Below are 19,963 nucleotides of genomic sequence, written 5' to 3'. Positions count from 1 at the left end.
ACGGCAATTTTATATTTAAAATATAATTTTATCTTTTCATGTGTTTTTCATATATGAAATACATAGTATATTATTAATATTAATCTCTTGTTTTCATTTTCATATTTGCTGCTTCAATATACTGTTCTGTGCTTTGATTAGGGTTGTAGCAATTAGCATGCCTTATTTTAGCTGTCCTCGTTCCTAAATTTGTAATCATTGCTAATGGTTAGGATTTATCCGGCTGGGCATGTTGACGGTGCAACTGATTTTATTTTCTATTGGTATATGAACTATTAGTTTTCGCTATTAGGTCTACAGCACACAAAACATGTCTTGGTGGTTATGACTGTGCAACAGACTCTGCTTTTAGTGCAAATTTGTTCGTAGGTATTAAAATGTGAACTGAAATCGAAGAAACAAAGCATTTTCTGCTGGAATTATAACTTTAAAAGCACAGAGATAGTACAACATGGAATTCACTGTGACGATTATTTCTGATCTCCGACACAGTTTTCTCACGAAGGAACTTTTTTTTCATAATTGAATTCTATGAGTGAAATAACTAGCACACAAAAATTAGTTGCATTTAATCTAGCTGTCGTTCTGTTTCATAACTGTCTGAAAAATTTTAGCCGTGAACTAGGTTAATGACATTCACCTTAACGATTATAAATATACATATTATATTTAAAGTCTTGAATAGAGATATAAAGTACAGTAGTAAAAGAACATCCAAAATAGGAGAGTAGCAATATTTGTTCTAATAGTTTCGAATAAAAAAGGTTATATCGGAAGCCCAAATTAGCGGTTAAAATTCTGCTGTGCTGCCGATAATAACCTTAGTACGAGTGTTTGATTTGGAGAGATTTTCCATGTTATATTTATCACATATCTTGCTTATTAAAACGTACTTATAAATTGAAACACATCACAAGCTCAATTTTTTACTACGGAACTGAAAACTATGAGTAATCCATGTAAAATTTTACTGGCTAAGTCATGTTCTTTGTCCTTTTAAAGGTTGCATGCTGTTGATACAATACAAACGTTTGAACGGCCGATGCTGCAATTGATAAAGTTCAAGGAAAAAAAAGAAGTTAAGAAATAATCAGGTTATTAAATTCTTGGTTGCAATAATCCTAAGCGAGTTTTATTGCGCGGGTATTTGTTAAAATCGTAATTTCAGTTCGAAAGGTTCTAGCGTGTAGACAAAGGATAGATTGAGTTCACTCAAAAAATTAAAAAATGTGATAATTGAATTTCACAACTTCAACAGCAACCACCGAACCGTTCGCTGTTCATGGCGATTTCCTAAACTTGTTAGGACTCTTGAAACCAGTTGAATAAAAATGAAAATTCTACGCGTTATTATGTATTGCACATCGGTATGCATTTAAATATTGTAAATACATTATTCTAGCATAGCATCACTGTTCTGATTCATGACTCTTAGACAATTTTCGTAAATAACAAATTCGTTGTGGTTTTTATGTTGGATTTCCGTAACCGATGAAAGTCATTGACAGTAAATTTTTCTTCGAGATCAGCATCGATTGAGCACCGTCCATAAAACCATACGTTGATCAATATTTCACTTCATAAAATCTTGTAATATGTAATGGTTATTGTTTGCTTTTGTTGTTTCTTTGGCTCGATCACCGATAGAACCTTGAATTCGAACACTTATCTCAGGCTGTTGATAATTGGCAAGCTGAATATAATTTCTACTAAACCTCAATTCCATGTTTTTCAGTTGCGACTTGGTATATCTCGGCCGGGAAAGATGCTTGTCACAATTCACCCCAATAATAAATTACGCGTCTCGATTACAAAAGTTACAAGGAGAAATATTTAAGGAATTGAGCCGGTGGCACCGGTTGTGTTTCGGTGTTATCGTCGTTACCAGCCTCTCGGATGCGCTGTCGTATATCCGGATATTGATCAACAATACAAGGATGACCAGCTGAGGGCCAAAAAAGGCATCGGCAAAGTCGACAGAAGGCTAAAATTTCAGCATATTGCAGTTCTTCGGGTACACCGTATGTTCTAGAATTAGAATAAAAGGAAATAGAATGATTTCATAAGAATTGTGCTTTAGCAAGGTACTTACTTTCTAAGAGCGTGGTAAATGGCCTGCCAATTTCTATGACGCTCCTTTGTGTCCTGGAGACACATTTTATCTAAAATAACATCTATTTGTTGTTTCGTAAAGTGGTAGTGGGACAATTCCCGCCACACTCGCTGTTCAGAGATTAGTGCTGCCATTAGTGACCAGGCAGACGCAGAAGCATCGAGATCTTTATAATCGGTTATTCTAAGTATAATTTCCCGAACACATTCTTCTGGCAGATCATGTAGCTTTGGGCGAATATTTGGACCAGGCTGAAACAACACAATTTGTTATAAGACCTCGATTCGAACATAGTTCTGCATTATCTTTCGAACCTCTTTAATTTGTATTTGACTAGCAATATTTTGAATCCTTTGAATTGTCTGGACATGCCCTTCCCAGAGACTCTGGCTTCCAAGGGGTTTCCCCCAACATTTTTGATTTTCTTGATTTACAAGCGAACGCAATTGTTGCACTAGACCGCGCAGTACATTAATGTTTTGCTGTGAATCACTAACGTACGTTGCTACTTCTTCCAACATTTGCAACAGCAGTCGTTGAGCTCCACCGGGAAGACTGGTGATGCCCTTCCCGGAAACGAGAAGCCGCAGCAGGGCACATACATAGTTAAAACGGCGACCATCTCGAACAGAGCTGCGGAAGTCTAAACGTCGAACAGCTTCGCCTAATCCGTTAAAACCGGCAATTTCTCGAGTACATTTTAGTGTGATATGACAGTGTGGCGGTATTTCTACGTCGCTGTAATGATATGGGAAATATTTATTGAATTGAGTTTGATAACATAAATGAATATAACTTTACCTATTCTCAATATCATTTTCGGTATCACTAGAACTACTGCATTCAGATATGCATCTGAAAATAAGAGAAGAAAAAAACATTTTAGAATTGTTTTCCTTTAAAGCTGTTTTTGTAAAATGATATAGTTCCTTACATGTACATTATAAAGTGATATATTGTTTTGTGGGATGATTTTGGTGTAGAAGAAATTGAGTTTTGCTTGTTTAGTTATTTTTACACAATATATTAATCTCCGTCATGAAATATTTTGTAATGTATAAGTAATTACAATCTCAATATATTTGAAACAAGCTTCAAGATATACCAATTTGAAGCAAATAGCCTGCAGATTTTATCAAATATCTTTACCTTGCATGGCCTAAATGTGCTGAACTATTTTGTCGAGAATCAATGGTTGGGATTTAAAAGAAAAACTCGAAGGTACTCAAAAAGATTTTTTTTTCTAGGCGGCATTCTTTACTCTAACTACCTACTATTATGAGTCCTTGAAGATACAGGAACTGTCGCATAGGGATTTTATCAATTTTGAATTAGGCACAAAAGTAGCTCATTTATATCTCAATTCATCTGAAAAACTTAAATTTGAATATTGATGACCTTTGTTAGTTGGTAATTGAATCAGAACAAATTAATTCGAAACGGCTTGCAATATTTTTTTAGGAAATTGAGAGCCTATTGAACCATATTTGTATCATCTATTTCTATGAAAATGGAGGAAATACATGCTTTGCCAATATTTTCTGATTTGCTATGAAAGAAATATTTTAGTAAAAAATAACTATTTAATAACTTTAAATTTCAGAGAGTGATTTTGTACTTCGATCTGAATGGTTTAACAGTAACTGTTTTATCATAAATCACGTAAAACAATTAAAAAATTTTAAAAACAATAAAGAAACATGTTTGAAATTCTGTATTTTTTTTATTCGACTTCTTCCGAATTTACTCTGTTGTTACTATTTATTCGGGATAAATATTTCAAATTACCAGAAATAAAATGACCGATAGGTGTGCAACAATACGTGCGCAGAGGTAACGTCAATAGAGCGGAGTTTCTTCCGGCCCGTTGAAGTTACTAGCACTGTTTTCCGAGACCATAGTTCGTTCCGGTTGGACGCAATTTACACATTTGACGCTTTCGTTTTCCTTCGCAAGTTTGTTTCGGTTTACCACATTCGCACTGAATGCCTCCACGTGAATAATGCCAATCCACATTGCCTATAAGTCAATCATTCAACCAGTGATTACCGGGGTTCACGGAACGTTGGCACTTCAGCCACTCACAATCATGCTATTAATTCAGTTTTAAACTTTAGATTGTCGTGTTATGTACACAATTATTTGTCTAGTTTAGGATGGGGAGTTAATTGTAAAATTATTAGAAAATTTGTGTGAATAATAGAAAAAAACTATTTTGCAACTCCCATTCACACTTGTTGGAACGATAAAAAAATAAACATCTTTCGGATTTATTTCTTCACATGGCATGGTTACCCCGTTGAAGCAATACCATGTGTCCATGGCGATGCCAATCTTTCCACATCAAAGCGAAACAGAAAACGTTTTTTCCATAATTATTATTGTGGCCACTTCGATTGCTAGCGCACTTTGCAACGGTGCGAAACAAAGCAGTTGAAAATGAACTTGGAAGCTACTGGTGTGGTGAAATTTCAGCTTAAACTTGTTCGTTTGACTTAGTTATACAACAAAAGAGCTAGAAAATGGAGCATCATTCGGCACGTTTATCTCGACTTAATATAAAAAATAAACATTTTTTCAATTGGTGAAGAAGCTACTATTACTAACATGTAAGTTTTAATGCTATCTGAGCGTAATGTCAGAAACCTTAAAACATAATACATAAGTAGCATAACATAAGAGCAGTGGCATAGCGTGACCGGGTGACACCCGGGACGAAAAATTTGAGTGTCACTTCTTTCCCTCTGGGCGTCACCCCCACCAGGTGAAATCATTTTTTATCAAAAATCGTGAGAGTTAGCACGATCGTTTTCATTTGCACTTAATCCACCCATTTTCGAAAAACTGGTTGAGATTATACTCTTAGGAGCAAATTTATGTAATTTTCGAGGGTTTCACCTCCACCTAATTGATAGTTAATCTCACGGATATCCTCATGGGTGTCACCCTCAAGGGCGGACCGCCCCCGCCGCCCCCACCACGCTACGCCAGTGCATCAGAGGAATTTTATCCTGCTTGCTGAAACTACATAATCGATTCTAACAGTGTTGCAATCTAGTTCCTTGACCTACATGCTGGCGCAACATTTTCATCGCTCTATTTCCTTCTTTTGCTGCACTGACTGCTGGTCCCCTTACTGCTGATAACATATTGTGACTGAAAATTGGCACAGTAAAATGGCTTTGACCTAATAACCTTTTTCGTCACTTCAGATGAAAACACAGACTGGAAAACTGTGTTTAAAAAAAAAAAAAACAAGGACTCACTCACCATTGTACAAGTTTCAGTTTATATGTATTGCTTATAAATTAATGTTAAAGCCATATTTTAAAACTTAAATTCTCGATTATTGTTTACTTGTTGACCCGACAAAATTCGTACTGCCACAAGTTGGTCTTAATGTTCCTGTTTTCCGGTTAAGGTAAGAAAACTGCCTAATAAAAAAAAAGAAATATACTAAAAATATGCTGTGCATTGTTTTCAGTTTATCAAATCTAATAGACAAGGAATGCATTTTTTTTTTGATGATCAGTTAAGAAGTAATCAGATAATCTCCGAATAAGCAATTTTTGAAGTCCGAGTGATTGGAAATGTGGCATTTAAACCTCCTAGCTTAGCTTCGAGGTAAGATACCAGCCAAAAATTTGGTCCGTATATTTCAGTTGTTGTTGAGATATAAGCACCCTTGTACAATTTAATAAAGTTGTATATAACGTTCTATATGAGCTTATAAGCACCATAGTGGAGGCAATATACAGGAGAAAATAATAAATACATTTGCAGTTTTGGTTAATCTTCCATATTTGCGCACTGATTGAGGGGTAATATCTACCAAAAAAAAATTTTTTTTCGCCATTTTTTTTATTGGCCTAAATTATGCTAAAACTATCCTAGAATCAAAATCTACATCGCCCAAGTACAGATCTAAACTCAAAGTTCGTTTAAATCAATTTTTACTGAACAACTTTTATGCTCCAAAATAACATTTTTCGTTCATTTTGGCGATGCTTGTTTTTATTTTTAATTTCGAGGCTTCGTAAACTAGTAGAAGTTACCTATGAACGATATCGTCTTTCAAATTTGAAGTACAGAGGTCGCTGCATCAAGTTTCGACCGTTACAGAGTCTCTACAGCACGTGTTTACTCACAATTTCCATTTGTTTAGTCGATCAGCCGTTCTCGTTGTGTACGTTCTTCGTTTGAGTTTTTTTTATACTTTTTAACTGTGAGTTATATTTAAAAGTACTTAAATATGAGTGACAAGTTTGAATTTTGCGTGGGATCGAACGCCAACCGCGTCAAAGTCACTGAGCGTCGCATGTCTGATACCGCGAAATAGGGTAGGCGCAGCCTTAGATCAGATAAAAAAAGGAAGAAGAGGAAGATAAAGCCCCGGAAGGACAACTTCACGGCACACAGTGTGTCCAAATCGAGAAATGGACGGCAGAACTATTTTTTCAAGTCCTATGTTATCCATATCTTCTAGAAAGTTGCTTCGTTTACTGCTGTCCTTCATATGCTTTAATGGAATTAGTTACAAATTTCGCCGTATAGAGGGCGCCATACCTAACTTTTAAACGTGACTTGCTAGACGAATAGTTTCTTCTGCAAAGTTGTGTAAAATTTGATTACAAAACTGTTTCCTGAATACCTCAAACCTCTAGAAATTAGGATTTCAGAGCTACAAGACATTTTCTAAAAAGGCTTTTTAAGAGCAGTTTTTCATGCATATGTTCATCTGTAAGGCCTAAAACATGACTGTATATAATTGAGAGTGATGTGGTAAATCAAGATGAACAATTTCTAGTGATATATTGGTTATTATATAAAGTATTCATGAATAAAAGCTGGAAAAAAGTGTTTTTAAAGGCTTTTTATATTTGAGTTGAAATTCGAAAAGGCGCAAACGAATCCAAGCTTCTATGAAGCCATCCGACAGAGTACCTTTCTAATTAACAGAAAAACACAAAACTACAGTGGGTTGTTTGTAGTTTTGGATATATGACCAACTGAAGTTGGTCGAAGACGAATAGTTTCTTCTGCAAAGTTGTGCAGAATTTTATTACATTACAGGTTCGAGTTACTCGGCAAACAGTTTTGTAATAAAATTCTGCACAACTTTGCAGAAGAAACTATTCGTCTAGCAAGTCACGTTCAAAAGTTAGGTGTGGCGCCCTCTATATGGTGAAAATTGAAGCGGGTTGCATTGAAGCATATAAAGGATAACAGTAAACGAAACAACTTTCTAAAAGATACTGATAACATTGGACTTCAAAATTTCCTATTTCCGTCCGTTTCTAGATTAAGCCCCATTGTGGTGTCTGTTCGTTGGGCATAGAAACGGAAACGTAGTGTACGCGCCGGCCTTTGTGCTATAAAGAGCGCACAAATGCATGTAAAAATCGGTAACTTAAACAACTAAAGCTATAAACAATCAAAGTCGATTTTTTTTGTCGAAACAGAACCGTTTTTTTTTTCAAACCGTTGCCATTTTGCGAAGAAAAATTCTAAAAATATAATCATGTGTACTTCACTAGCGACACTTATGTAGATAATGAAAAAATTTTTGTTTTGATTAGAGGTGGAGTTGGGCACGACTTCTACGACTTTCTAAAAAAAGCGGTTCACGGGAATCGCTGCACAGCCGCCATTTTGTAACAAAAATAGCAATAAAAATATTTTTTCCTATTCTGCAAGAGTTGCTAAATCCAATGATATATTATTTATATATCTTACATCTCAAATGTCCTGTAAAAAAAATTATGAAAAAAGCCTTGTTTTTTGAGCATTTGGTGGATATTACCCCTTAAGTTGTTATATGATGTTATGTTACGTCATTACGATCTGCAGACGCTCTCTTTCAAAGAGGAACGAAGGAATAACTGGATTTTTTCTGTGTCGGTGATTGCCAGTTTTTTGCATGATTTAGTGTTTTTTTTTTTTTTATTCTCGCTTATTTTCCGTCGGTCTAGTTCCGCCACTGTTGTGGCCAATCACCGACGCCCAGGGAGGCGACTCCACACCCAGGACCCTAACTCACGACCCGTTTATTAACGGACCGGCGCCAACGGCTTTACTTCCTCATGCGATGGAAGGCGTGATCCCAGAGATTTTTCGCCTCAGAAAATCTCCCGGTGTCGGCTAGGATTGAATCTAGACCAGTTGGGTTGGTTGTGAGTGGATCACGCCACCTCACAACCATCGACACCTATGTCGGCGGTGGGATTCGAACCCAGGCGTCGAGCGTGGTTGGCGGAGACGTTACCAACCACACTAGGCCCCCGCTATTGATTTAGTGTTTTTAAGGTGGCGAAAAAAAAGTACACTATTGAATTATACATACAAAACAAAGCAAAGTGACCTTTTACGTTACAAAACTCACTCTCAATTTTTTGTGGCTTATCCTTTGTTTTGTAAAATCATATTCAATCTTCGTGGTAAGTTTACCACCAGGTTTTCACGAGTAGAAGCTAGGCTAGCACTTCCAGAGCTGCCAAGTTTTATTTGGAAAAAATCTGTATGTACCCGTAAAAAAATCTGTATTTTTCTGTATGTATTTTGTTCGTGTGCCTACAAGTGCTCGGGTTATGGGTAATTGGGCTTGGAATCCAACTTTAAACCTCGCCTGAAACCGTAGAAAGGTTTCCGTAAAAATCCTGAAAGAAAACTCGGAACAGTCAGACTCAGCGTTGCCATTGTGCCAGATAAATCTGGATTTTGCCAGATTTCTGTCTGCGCGCCAGACAAACAAATAAACCTCAGAATCTGCCAGATATTTGTAAATGAGCCAGGTATTTGCCAGATTTCATCCGCGTCGTCTCGCAAAAAGGTCATTACTGCGAGATGGGCCGTACTTTTCTACACACCCGGCGAGAGCAAAAAAAAAAAGGTCATCACTTTCAATTCTGCCAGGAATTTTATCCAAAAATGAGTGACAGATTTTTGCCAGACTTTTTATTTTCGTTTGGCCAGATTTTATTCAAAACTTGGTGGCAACGCTGGCCAGACTGCTTGAAAAACCGAGAAAACAAAGCGCTCTCTTTTTCTCACATACAAAATTATTCCCAACGAACGCATACTGTCAATAAGGCCATCCACGAGACAGTTGCGATCAGCTGATTTTAGTTTGTTTTTAACATTTCACAGCCTCAACCGAACGTGGTCCGGCAATAAAAGATTTCGTGTTCGGTTGTATTTTGGTTTTACAACTTGAACAACAACAACAATAGCAAACGCTCAAGCGGTGAAACGTCACCCTTGGATTGCCTTATGCGAATCGGCCAGTTTGGCGGCTATTTGGGAACGCATTCGAAAAACTGATGTTCTAATAGTGTTTGTAAAGCATGCGCTACCAGTTTTTTAGTTCGAACATTTTGTGAAACATCGCAATTTCAAACCGAAACTTTAAAAAAAAATCCATTGCAGGAATTCTGTACAGATCTGTATTAAAAATCGAAATTCTGTATGAATTCTGTATTCTGTATCATTTCTGTATCGTGGTCAAAAAACCTGTATAATACAGAAAAATCTGTATACTTGGCAGCCCTGAGCACTTCACGCTGCATGTACGACGTTCCATAAGTCTGTTTTATTCTTTGGATAATACGTAATGACGTAACATAACATCATATGACAACTAAAATCAGTACCCAAGTATGGAAAATTAACCAAAACTGCAAGTGTATTTATTGTTTTCTCCATGACTGTACGTACCAAAATGGTTCGCGTAGTTGAAGATATACAACTTTTTATTTCATTTTCTACAATTCTATAACAATTACCTTTTGCATAAAATCTCAGGTATGAACAACTCTATTTGCTACTTAGTACGATTTTCTATTGCCATAAGCATACATACAATTCCGTTTCACCCGTATTATGATTCTACTACGAAACGCAGCAGTGTGTAACCTGTACTGCGAATAAGTTTTGCATTATATACAACCTAATTTTCCAAGTAATAAAAAACATAAAATTGAGTAGCAACAATTTAATTTATATTTTTTTTAAGAGAAATACGCGTACCATTAACTTAGTACATTCTTTGGTATGTATTAATTATTGAGGTTGGATGCGGCAGTTTTCTTTATAATATTTTACAAGGCTGTGTTCAGCCTCGAACCCGCAACGTTGCGATCACTGTTCTTATACTCTATCCTCAGAGTCATTTTATGATGCTGCGTGTCAACGAATTTTGTAAATCGTATATCAACAAACATTAAAAAATCTTTCAAGGCGTTGCTCATGTTTATGTGAAACCCGACTGTATGTGCCATTTTTTAAGGATTTTCTTTTAATCAAAACTGCGTTTATGTTTAATACCCAATTCTTCAAATCTTCAAAGGAACTAGATTTTGAAAACCAGAGTTGCTGAAAGGGACATTTTAATTCAAATTAAATTTGACATAAAAATGGTATCATTCTATACTGTTCAACAATTTCGTGTTTCATAATAGACGATTTTAACTGTCACGAAAAAGTAAATTGTATAGTAAATCATCATGCAATCCTCTTACAACTATTATAAGTGTTTTCAAGGAATATCATGGTCAACGTGGATCACCCAAACAAGAAATCCTACAATTTTGCACTGCAACTGAGCTTAGCACTGTAGACAGTTAAAAATCGTTAAAAATCGTTCCACGTGGTATGTGGATGGCCCCCATTGGTTTTACACTATATTTTTATCGCTGTAAGTTTTTCGAAAATTCGATTAAACCACAGATTTAAACGTTACTTTGAAACTTTGAACATCGAAGCGAAGCAGAAATGCGTTCAAAATGAATGTTCTATATTAGTGATCAGGATCACAAGCGAGTTGTGATCCGCGCAGCGGAATCCGACAGCTTGGGTACAGAAAATCAATCTGTCCAGAGAGGCAAGGATCGAAAGGGACTAAAGCATATGCACAACATACAAAAAAATTCAAATCGTGACAAACAGCAAAATACGGTGGGAATTCACGGACCCGGAAACTGTACACCAGGATGCTGAGTTCCGGCAGCTTCTAGGGCTACTGTTTTCCACTGCCCAGCACATGTTTGATGTTCCGGCAGAAATAAGGAAGCAGAAACTGTCAAAGTTTGCCATGATTTGGCAAGCGATCTGCTTATGTGGAAAAAGGAGTAAGCCGTTCGTGATTACCGGGATTACAGTACGGGGAGATCTACTTCAAGGAATCTACAAAAGCGTCTGCTACCTCTGTTGAAGCAACACGAGGGACCTACGATCTTCTGACCGGATCTAGTGTCGCTATTGAAATTATCTCCTGGAGCAGTACGAAGTCAACGGGGTCACTTTCGTACCCAAGGACATGAAGCCGCCCCCCCCCCCCTTCCTCCTACCTCAACACACCGGAACTGAGTGGAGTTAAGCGTAAGGTGCGAGCGTATGGTTATAGCGTTGAAGTTGAATGAAATGAAGAGGCCAAAAGCTTACTGATGGATAATTTTTATTGTCTGGAAGATTGTTACGAAATAACCAGAATTGAAGCAATTTTGTTCGTTGAAATCCAAATTTCGAAATAAAAAAAAAATATTCTCTAATTTTTGTTTTTTTTAGATATAGTTCGTGTTGATTTTTTGAAAAGTCTCTAAATATCTATGACGCAAAATTTTTTTTGCTTCTTTAACAGTAGTCGTACGTTCTCGGATAAATTACTTTCTGTGTTCGTGTTCTATAGCACTTCGTATCATCTTTTACTAATCGGATTTAAAATAAAAAATTAAAAAAAAAAATTATTCCCTAATTTTTGTTTTTTTTTGCCTTTCTCCTAGAAAAAGGTGAAAGTATAAAAGTGCTCCAAAGGGCCGAATGGCATATATCACTCGACTCTGCTCGACGAGCTGAGCATTTTCTGTATGTGTGTGTATGTGTGTGTATGTGCAGATTTTTACTCTCACTCAATTTTCTCAGAGATAGCTGGACCGATTTTCATGAAATTAATTGCAAATGAAAGGTCTTGTTGTCCCATAAGACCCTATTCAATTTTATTGTAATCGGATTTATAGTTTAGAAGTTATGTATCAAAATGTAAAAATCATGAAACATCATTATCTCAAAAACTACGCAACCGATTTGAACAAAATTGATTTCAAATGAACAGGCTACCTGAAATACCATAAACTTTTGAATTTTATGAAGATTGAACTTGTGGTACAAAAGTTATGAAAAGAAACGTGTTCTGAAGACTGTTTAATCTCACTCATGTTTCTCAGAGATGGCAGGACCGATTTTAATAAAATCAGTGTCAAATGGAAGGGCTAGCTGCCCCATAAGACCCTATTGTTTTGTTTTGCAATCGGACTATTACTTTGCCTGTTATGTTTAAAAATGTGAAATCCAGCTATGAAAAGGAACATATTACGACGACTACTTGGACTCACTCACTTTTCTCAGAGATGGCTGACCTGATTACAACAAAATTAGTGTCAATTAATAAGTCTAGCTGCCTCATAACACCCAATTAAATTTTACTGTAATCGAACTGTAATTTCATTTTTTTCTGTGATGTATCGAAATGTGAAAATCACGAAACATCATTATCTCAGAAACTACACAACCGATTTGATCAATATTATTATCAGATGAGCGAGCTAGTTAAGGGTTAACTGATGAATTATGATTTAACACGTGGTTTCAAAGTTTTGTTCCCATTTCATTTGATTATAATCGAACTTAAGCAACCGTCATGTATTAAATTGATAATAAAACAACAAAAGTCTATTATCTCAAAGATTACATGACTTATTTGAACATAACTAGTGTCATACGAACGAGTCATCTCTCGAACTTACAAATAACAAACTTCATAACAGTTTGATATGTGGCTCAAAAGTTATGGAAAGAAAAGAAATTCAAAGACTATTTGAAACTATACCTGCTTAGATCGATATATGTGGCCTCATCATAATTTAAATGTGGTATCGTACTATTTGAACGTTCCAAATTCATTGATTCCTTGCGATGTGTTGAAAGTCTGCAAATGCACGACGCATCGGCCATAGGATATGATCAAAGTCAAATAACAAATCGTTCGAAATGATTGGTTTTATCGAAATGACAACATCCTCGATTTTTGGCTTCTGTACATCGCCTTAATTCTGAATATATATTCATATTGGGTGGTAACGGTCATTTTCAGCAGACTTTCTGGCATCAATCTGACACCGGAAATACCCATATTGGGAGGTACTTAGTTATTTTGGTTGTTTTCCACAAACTAAAAGTGGTCGTCTTTAAATTCAAAATGGTGTCCAGGGTCACTGTTTGGTTTCTATGCATCCATATTGAGTATTATTCGGTCATTTTCGACTGTTTCCTAGAAGTTGCCATTTAGCAATTCAAAATGGTGCCTGAGGTCAATTGTTAGTTCATTGCATCATTCTGGTTCCAGAGATACTCATATTGGATGATATTTGGTTATTTTAGGCTGTTTTTCACAAACCGGAAGACGCCATGTTGGATTTCAAATGGTATTTAAGATAATTTCTGGCCTCTGGGCGTCATTCTGGTTGAATATTTTTAGAGGTAACAAATATGTCCATAATGGTTCGACGCCCCTTTCTCTTCTGGAAGCACATGTTCCTGGGAAACAGCCGAAAATGATCGAATAACACCCAATACCGGAAGTCGCCATCTTAGAATTCAAAATGGTATCTGTGGTCGATATTAGCTCCTGTGTATCATTCTAGATCCGGATATTGTTATATTGGGTGGAAAGCGGCCATTTTTGGCTGTTTTCCAGAAACCGGAAGTTGCCATCTTACAATCCAAAATGTTGCCTGAGGTTGATTATGGAACATATTTGTTACCTCTAAAAACATTCACCTGCCAAATTTGGTTCCATTTAGTTAGTTAGCTCTCGAGATGTGCAGAAATTTGTGGACATATTTGTTACCCCCAGAAACATTCACATGCTAAATTTGGTTCCATTTACTCGGTTAGTTCTCGAGATGTGCAGAAATTTATGTTTCATTTGTATGGGACCCCTCTCTTCCAGAAGAGGGAGGGGTCTCAAACTATCATAGGAACCTTTATCGGCAACCAAAAACCCCCAAATTTTCACTTCGATCGGTTCGGTAGTTTTCGAGCCTATATGGATGTTTTTTTTTTTCTTCACAAATTACAAACTGACTGTTCTCGATGAGAAAAAATTAAAAAAAAATGTATCTAATTAGTCGGTTCGATTATCCAGAGAATTCGGTTAATCGGAGTGAAGTATTTTTCAACACACCGACCTGCATTTGGTCATTTTTGGATCTCTTCCAGAAACCGGAAGTCGCTATTTCAATATTTAAAATTGCCACTAGGGTCGTTTTCAGATCTCACGACATCATCGCGATTCCGAAAGCACTTGTATGAGGCATCAATTGTAATTGTACCAAAAATATAGTCAAGTCAAATATTTATGAAATTCCTCAGTTTCGGAACATGTCCCCGAAAAAACGGATGAAATTTGTCATAATTACATTAAATCAGTTTGTAGGTACTCGGGTACCCCGTCGGGCATGTAAGGGTGTTTTTTCAATTAAAATAACATTGTTAAAGTTTTTATAAAAAAATGAGAAAAACTATTTTTTGGAAGCAATTGATTTATATCGGCGGTCGAACTCTTCAATGCCTTTGAACCAATTTTATCAATTTCAGCAAAAGATTATGATGAACCAGTGGCGTCGAGTCCACCTGCGCAACATCCCAAGTAACAAAACTGGTTTTATCAAAGTTTTATAGCGCTTTTTTGGCTACACATGCGCTATAAAACTTTGATAAAAATACAATTGTTACTAGGGCACAGGTACCCTATTCCCCTAATAATCTCGGACATAGCAGTTATCGAAATATGATAACCTATAAAACAAGTAAGCATACTATCGAAACCCATCAATTCAAAACATCACTTTGGTTTGACTTTCTTTTTTCTTTTAAGTAAAAAGAATTTAAATAAATGTTTGGTACACATGTGACGAAATCAGCCACGCGACGCCTCTGAGATGAACATTCACCAGATTAAAGCGATTCGATAGAAAACCAGCGAGTCATGAAATCTTTGTTCTTGAAAATACTAACGAAAATTTGTAAAATATTTCACTGAATTTCGTAGAGAGTTCTCATCAATTAAATTTAATTTCTATATCGGTATCTCGTATAAAATTTCGAATGAAATTAGAAAATTTCAATTGAAAAGGGCTAGAAATGGAACATTTTTTGTTAGAAATGTAATTTTAAGATTGTCCATCTGGAGTAGAGTGCTAGGCAACTGAATTGTCTATGTTTTTAATCCATTTGTTTCATGTCTTGACCTTAATTTGCATAAGGGTTGAAGATCTGCTTTCAAATTTGAATCACCTGCTAAACTTACCAAGACCTTCTCGACCCCCTTGCCGGCCGCAGACCACTGTTTGGGAGCCATTTGCTGGTCTATTTCCTGTGGTGTAAAATTTTCTCCGATATCAAAGAGTACAGGCATACCATGAAATTTTAATGCTCTTTTGATATAAGTCATAGTAATGCGTAACACTAGTGGTTGCAACTAACGTGTGATTCTAATATTCTGTAAATGGTCCAATCGATTATAGTTTAGGTAGTTTCAAAGCGCTTACAAAAAAAAGCATATATAATCCACACTACGAGACAGCAAGCAGAAACTTCTAACGACGTAGGTACAAAATTCATAATCATATGTTTTCTGTTTGTATACGACCTTTCCGTTACTGTTCGATGTGTTGGTAAGGTGAGTATTTTCCCGTTATAGAAGGAAAAATGTATTACTCAGCTGTGCTTTGTTTACAATCTCATTGATGTTTGCTCTCGTAGCTTTAGTTCAAGTACTTTTCGCTCTCACTCTCGTGAATAAACACAACTACGATATTATTGATGTTTTCAATAAAACCAACATGTTCAACAGTCAGGTATGCTAAAACGTGTTGTTGAAGCTCAATAGTCTGCAAAATATTTTTTTTAAACATTTTAGAAAAGAACCATTGATATTTTTAACTACTGAATAAAATGGATTGGAGAAACTACGCATTATAAAACATTATCGTTACCTATTATCAATATTATCTTGCCTCACGACAGTGTAGTCAGCCTATACACCAGAGAGACGCTGAGACACTCACCGTTAAGGCAGCTGTCAACATCAAAACGGGCGATCTGTATAATTTTGCATTGCCGTTATCCGTTTTGATGTTGACAGTTGCCTTAACGGTGAGTGTCTTGTCATTTCTCTAATGTATAGGTTCGCTACGACAGTGACACCAGCAGCAGTACACGAGAAGCGGAGAGGTCGTAGTTAAGGATGGGTGTGGGTGGGAAGTGGAGTTGAGACGATTGCGCTTGTGTTTCTACATGACAGATTTGAGCTGAAGATATTCATCGGACAAAGAACGCTTTGCGTGTTGCAAACGAGTGCAACAAATGTGAAATTACGTTTCCAAAATTAAAAATAAACAAGTTGGAAGAACCCGTATTCAATATTTTTATGAAAGTTAACTATAGAGAATATGAACTTTGATCTCATCATAATTGTTAATACGCAATTATTTGCAAAATACCCGAAGTAATATTGCTGTTATTTACACACCATTTAAAAATTATTCGAGCAGATATCACTTCTATATTTTCATGAATACATTCAAGCTTTCTGTGATTTTTTGTGAACATCAATTCAAAAGAGAATCAAATCAAATCAAATAATCGCTTGTTAATGTCCAATTCTCGAATAATCAGTGTCCAATGATTAGCAATTGTATGTATCTTTTTTGATTTAGACGCTGCGGTATGTACATCCAATTTAGAATGAACTAGAGTTTATAAAATAATGCATAGTTATTCTCGGAGCACATAATTATTTGTTGCGATGATTTTTATCGATTAAATATTTGTTCCTAATTAAATAATAAATAACAATCGATGTTTTTTTCTTACCTTTTCCTTTTAACACATTCCAAAACCTTCAGCTTTTCCCAACCTTCCTCAGTCTTTACCCAGGCCTCACCGGGCGAGCGCCAATCTTTGGAGATGAATGGCATTTTATTGCTGTTTCTGCTCGAGTCGTGCAACGGTGATGTTCGCTCCTTTCTTTAGTATCACGATGGACGGTGAGCTTTTTCAGACGAAATGATTAATATCCGCCGACTGAAAGGGTACAGATCAAGCGCTAGCCGAAACTGCAAACTCACTTGAGCTGTATATTTGCTTCGAGTTCAGCTTTGCTGCACCTGCTATATATTTTAAATCGAGGAAAAACTCTTCGCCCGAAGACGATATTTTTTCTCACTTTTTTCGCACTATGATTGCTTCCTGATTGATTTCTGCACTGACAGTGGTTGGGATTGACTCTATTCACTTCGCTCGGTTTCTTACGGAGGCTAAGATTAGAAAATTTTATGTGGTGCCTATGTATAATGCTCTATTCAATGCCATTCGCTATGTTGAGGTGCGATGAATCCGTTGTAGGTATATTAGACTGTTTCAGATTGTGTCGGTTTTTGCTATCTGGATTACAGATATAATTTTTAGTGTAAATAAATGCTTTTGGTTCTACAGTCTGATCAAGCTAATAAATTCAGCACCCAACTTTAAGTATAACGTATTCACAATTTGATCTTAGTTGCGGAGTTTATCATTTCACAAATGATATACAGTAAGGGGGTGTTACTGTGTAAACAAAATACAATAAATCTTGTAGTAAATGTCGAAATTTGAAATTTGACATGATACCACAGACAAACAGACGTACCACTTCGTAGAAAATTCTAAGAAAGTTTTGGTTTATACTAACTTGTGCGACTCCTACCGGACATATTCCGCAAAAGATAAATTTTCAGCCTTCCTGTTGTTTTGGCAGCACGGCGCGCGACAACTGTCAACTGAGTTCAAAGGGAAAAAGCACATCAGCGCTACCACCGCTGCGACGGGAATATTCCGCAAAACTGAATCTCATTTGAATTGACCGTTATTTTGGTCCATGAAAATAAATTTCCTGGTACGTCTGTTTATCTGTGATAATACCAACAGTTATGCCATTCTTAAGGCCCAAGCAAAATGAATACGTTTACGTAGCGTTCACGTTAACAGAAAATGTATGGGATAACTGTCAAATTGCCGCAAACGCAGCCGCAACGTATCAATTGTGCTTGGGCTTTTAATCGGTTCTTACGTCCGTATCTAAGTAATAAGTTATTTTGTAAGCACAAAATTGCAATCGGTGAAGATTTGTAAATAATTTTTATAATGCTTCTAAAAACGTGGCTGATATTTGCATTCAATTTTGGAAAGAATTTAAAATAAAAACTTCTCAAAGGAACATTCATAAATGACGTAGCATCCGATGGGTGAGGAGGGATTTGCAGTTTTGTCACGAAATGTGACGATGGGGTGGGTAGGAGGTCAAGCTTAGCTACGTAGCACATATGAAATCAGGAAAAAAAATGGATTAGTTCTAATTGTTCTTTTTATTACTGTTTTGTCTGTTAAGGATCATTTTCAATACTTTATTACCTTTTCTTGATCATAATTGATACAATAACGTATGTTCTTGATCTCCCAGATGGTCTCGAGGTACGATGCTGGCCTAACAAGCCAGTCGTCATAGGTTCGAGTCTCAGCTCGGGAGAGATTGTTAGTGTCAGTAGGATCGTAGCGCTAGCCCCGCAATTGTCCCGTACACTAAACAGTCGGCTGCGGAGTCTGTGTATAAAAACAGAAGGTCAAGTCCGAATAGGAATATAGGCACCAAGGCTTTGCTTTGCTAATGTATGTTCTGGATAGTAAAATTTGTCAAAAAAATCCGTTAGGGGGGCTACGTCATTATCTAGAGCGGGTCTGCAATTTTGTGACGAAATGCTACGATGGGTGAGGGGGGAGTCAAAAAAAAGCTAAGTCATTCATGCATGCTCCCCAACGCAAAAAATTAAATTAAATTTTATTCTTGTCGTTAGCATGGGTTCTGCAAACGAATTTTTGAACCAAATGCTGATTCCTAGTCACAATTCTCTTACTTCGTAATAGAAATGTTTCAAAGCAAATTGCTTTGAAAACACTTAAAATCAATCAATAGAGAGTTTCAAGTGTTTTAATACATTATATAATTGAATATATGAACTTTAAAAACTTAACTTATCTACAGCAGTATAGGTATATACGCTGGTGCAAAGTGTATTGTTGTAGATATCAGCTGATTCGAAAAACAGTGTAATTAATTCTTCATCATAAAATTGTTTTTTTTTTGCATTATACAATACCCTGGCATTATATGAACATAAAAATTATTTACAGAGATCCAATCGCACGTCATTTTACCGAAGCAATTTTTTCTCAATCTCGCTCAATAACTTTTTATTGCGGATTTAAAAATGGCTTCTAGCACTCCAGTGGCATGACACTACACTACCTTTTAGAAGCACCAGAAACGCACTTTTCGGATTAACACTCGCGAAATCTATTTTCTATTTAGCATCCAGCAAAATATAACGACAACGCAAAATGTTCCACACTTTGCTCGAGAGCTGTTATATTTTTTTCTCAGCTGGTTCTTATTTCTCGTTTTTCCTGCTATTTTCCTCACTACTTCAATACCGAAAGGTAATAAAACAAGCACTGCTCTGCCAACAACAGCAACTCCGCAATCTTCAAAATCTGCTATGAACACTCACAACTGCTCGCAACGACTGACTGTTTGTTGAGCACTGAAAAGTTTTGTTGTCAAGGATTGCGGGCAATACATTTTGCGTCTTCCATTATTCCAACATTTTGCGAGTATAGAGAAAAACAAAACATTGAGTACTCTCTTTTTACTCTGTTAACTCCTCTATTCTCTCTTTTTGTGGGATATTAAAGTTAAAAAGT

General features: G+C 36.3%; 1 protein-coding gene across 7 annotated transcripts; it reads right to left on the bottom strand.

Annotated features, from left to right (window-relative positions):
* Positions 1–7: 7 nt before the first annotated feature.
* Positions 8–19,810, bottom strand: LOC129721370 (F-box only protein 25). Of its 7 annotated transcripts, none has more exons than XM_055673868.1 (6): positions 19,392–19,810; positions 17,042–17,484; positions 2,915–2,968; positions 2,428–2,851; positions 2,093–2,364; positions 8–2,028 (listed from the first exon to the last, which is right to left on the bottom strand). In XM_055673868.1, exons 2-6 carry the CDS (start codon positions 17,143–17,145, stop codon positions 1,818–1,820), a joined length of 1,065 nt encoding a protein of 354 aa, XP_055529843.1. In that variant the 5' UTR covers positions 17,146–17,484; positions 19,392–19,810; the 3' UTR covers positions 8–1,817. The 7 variants fall into 7 exon arrangements, with proteins under 7 accessions (XP_055529843.1, XP_055529842.1, XP_055529839.1 ...); XM_055673867.1 differs by having other exon boundaries at positions 19,418–19,810; XM_055673864.1 differs by having other exon boundaries at positions 17,042–17,773; positions 19,509–19,810.
* Between the last annotated feature and the right edge of the window lie 153 nt (positions 19,811–19,963).

This window comes from Wyeomyia smithii, chromosome 2 (genome assembly GCF_029784165.1).
Source record: "Wyeomyia smithii strain HCP4-BCI-WySm-NY-G18 chromosome 2, ASM2978416v1, whole genome shotgun sequence".
NCBI lineage: Eukaryota > Metazoa > Arthropoda > Insecta > Diptera > Culicidae > Wyeomyia > Wyeomyia smithii.
The sequence above is the reverse complement of the archived record's forward strand: the minus strand, read 5'-3'. Positions and strand labels throughout refer to the sequence as shown.

Bases quoted from the DNA above. Each gene is read 5' to 3' on its own strand.
- LOC129721370 (XM_055673868.1), bottom strand. From the start codon at position 17,145: ATGCCATTCATCTCCAAAGATTGGCGCTCGCCCGGTGAGGCCTGGGTA. The intron at 2,969-17,041 runs GTAAGAAAAAAA...TCTTATTTTCAG, and splicing joins GAATGTGTTAAAAGGAAAAG to ATGCATATCTGAATGCAGTA. The intron at 2,852-2,914 runs GTAAAGTTATAT...ATATCATTACAG, and splicing joins GAAAATGATATTGAGAATAG to CGACGTAGAAATACCGCCAC.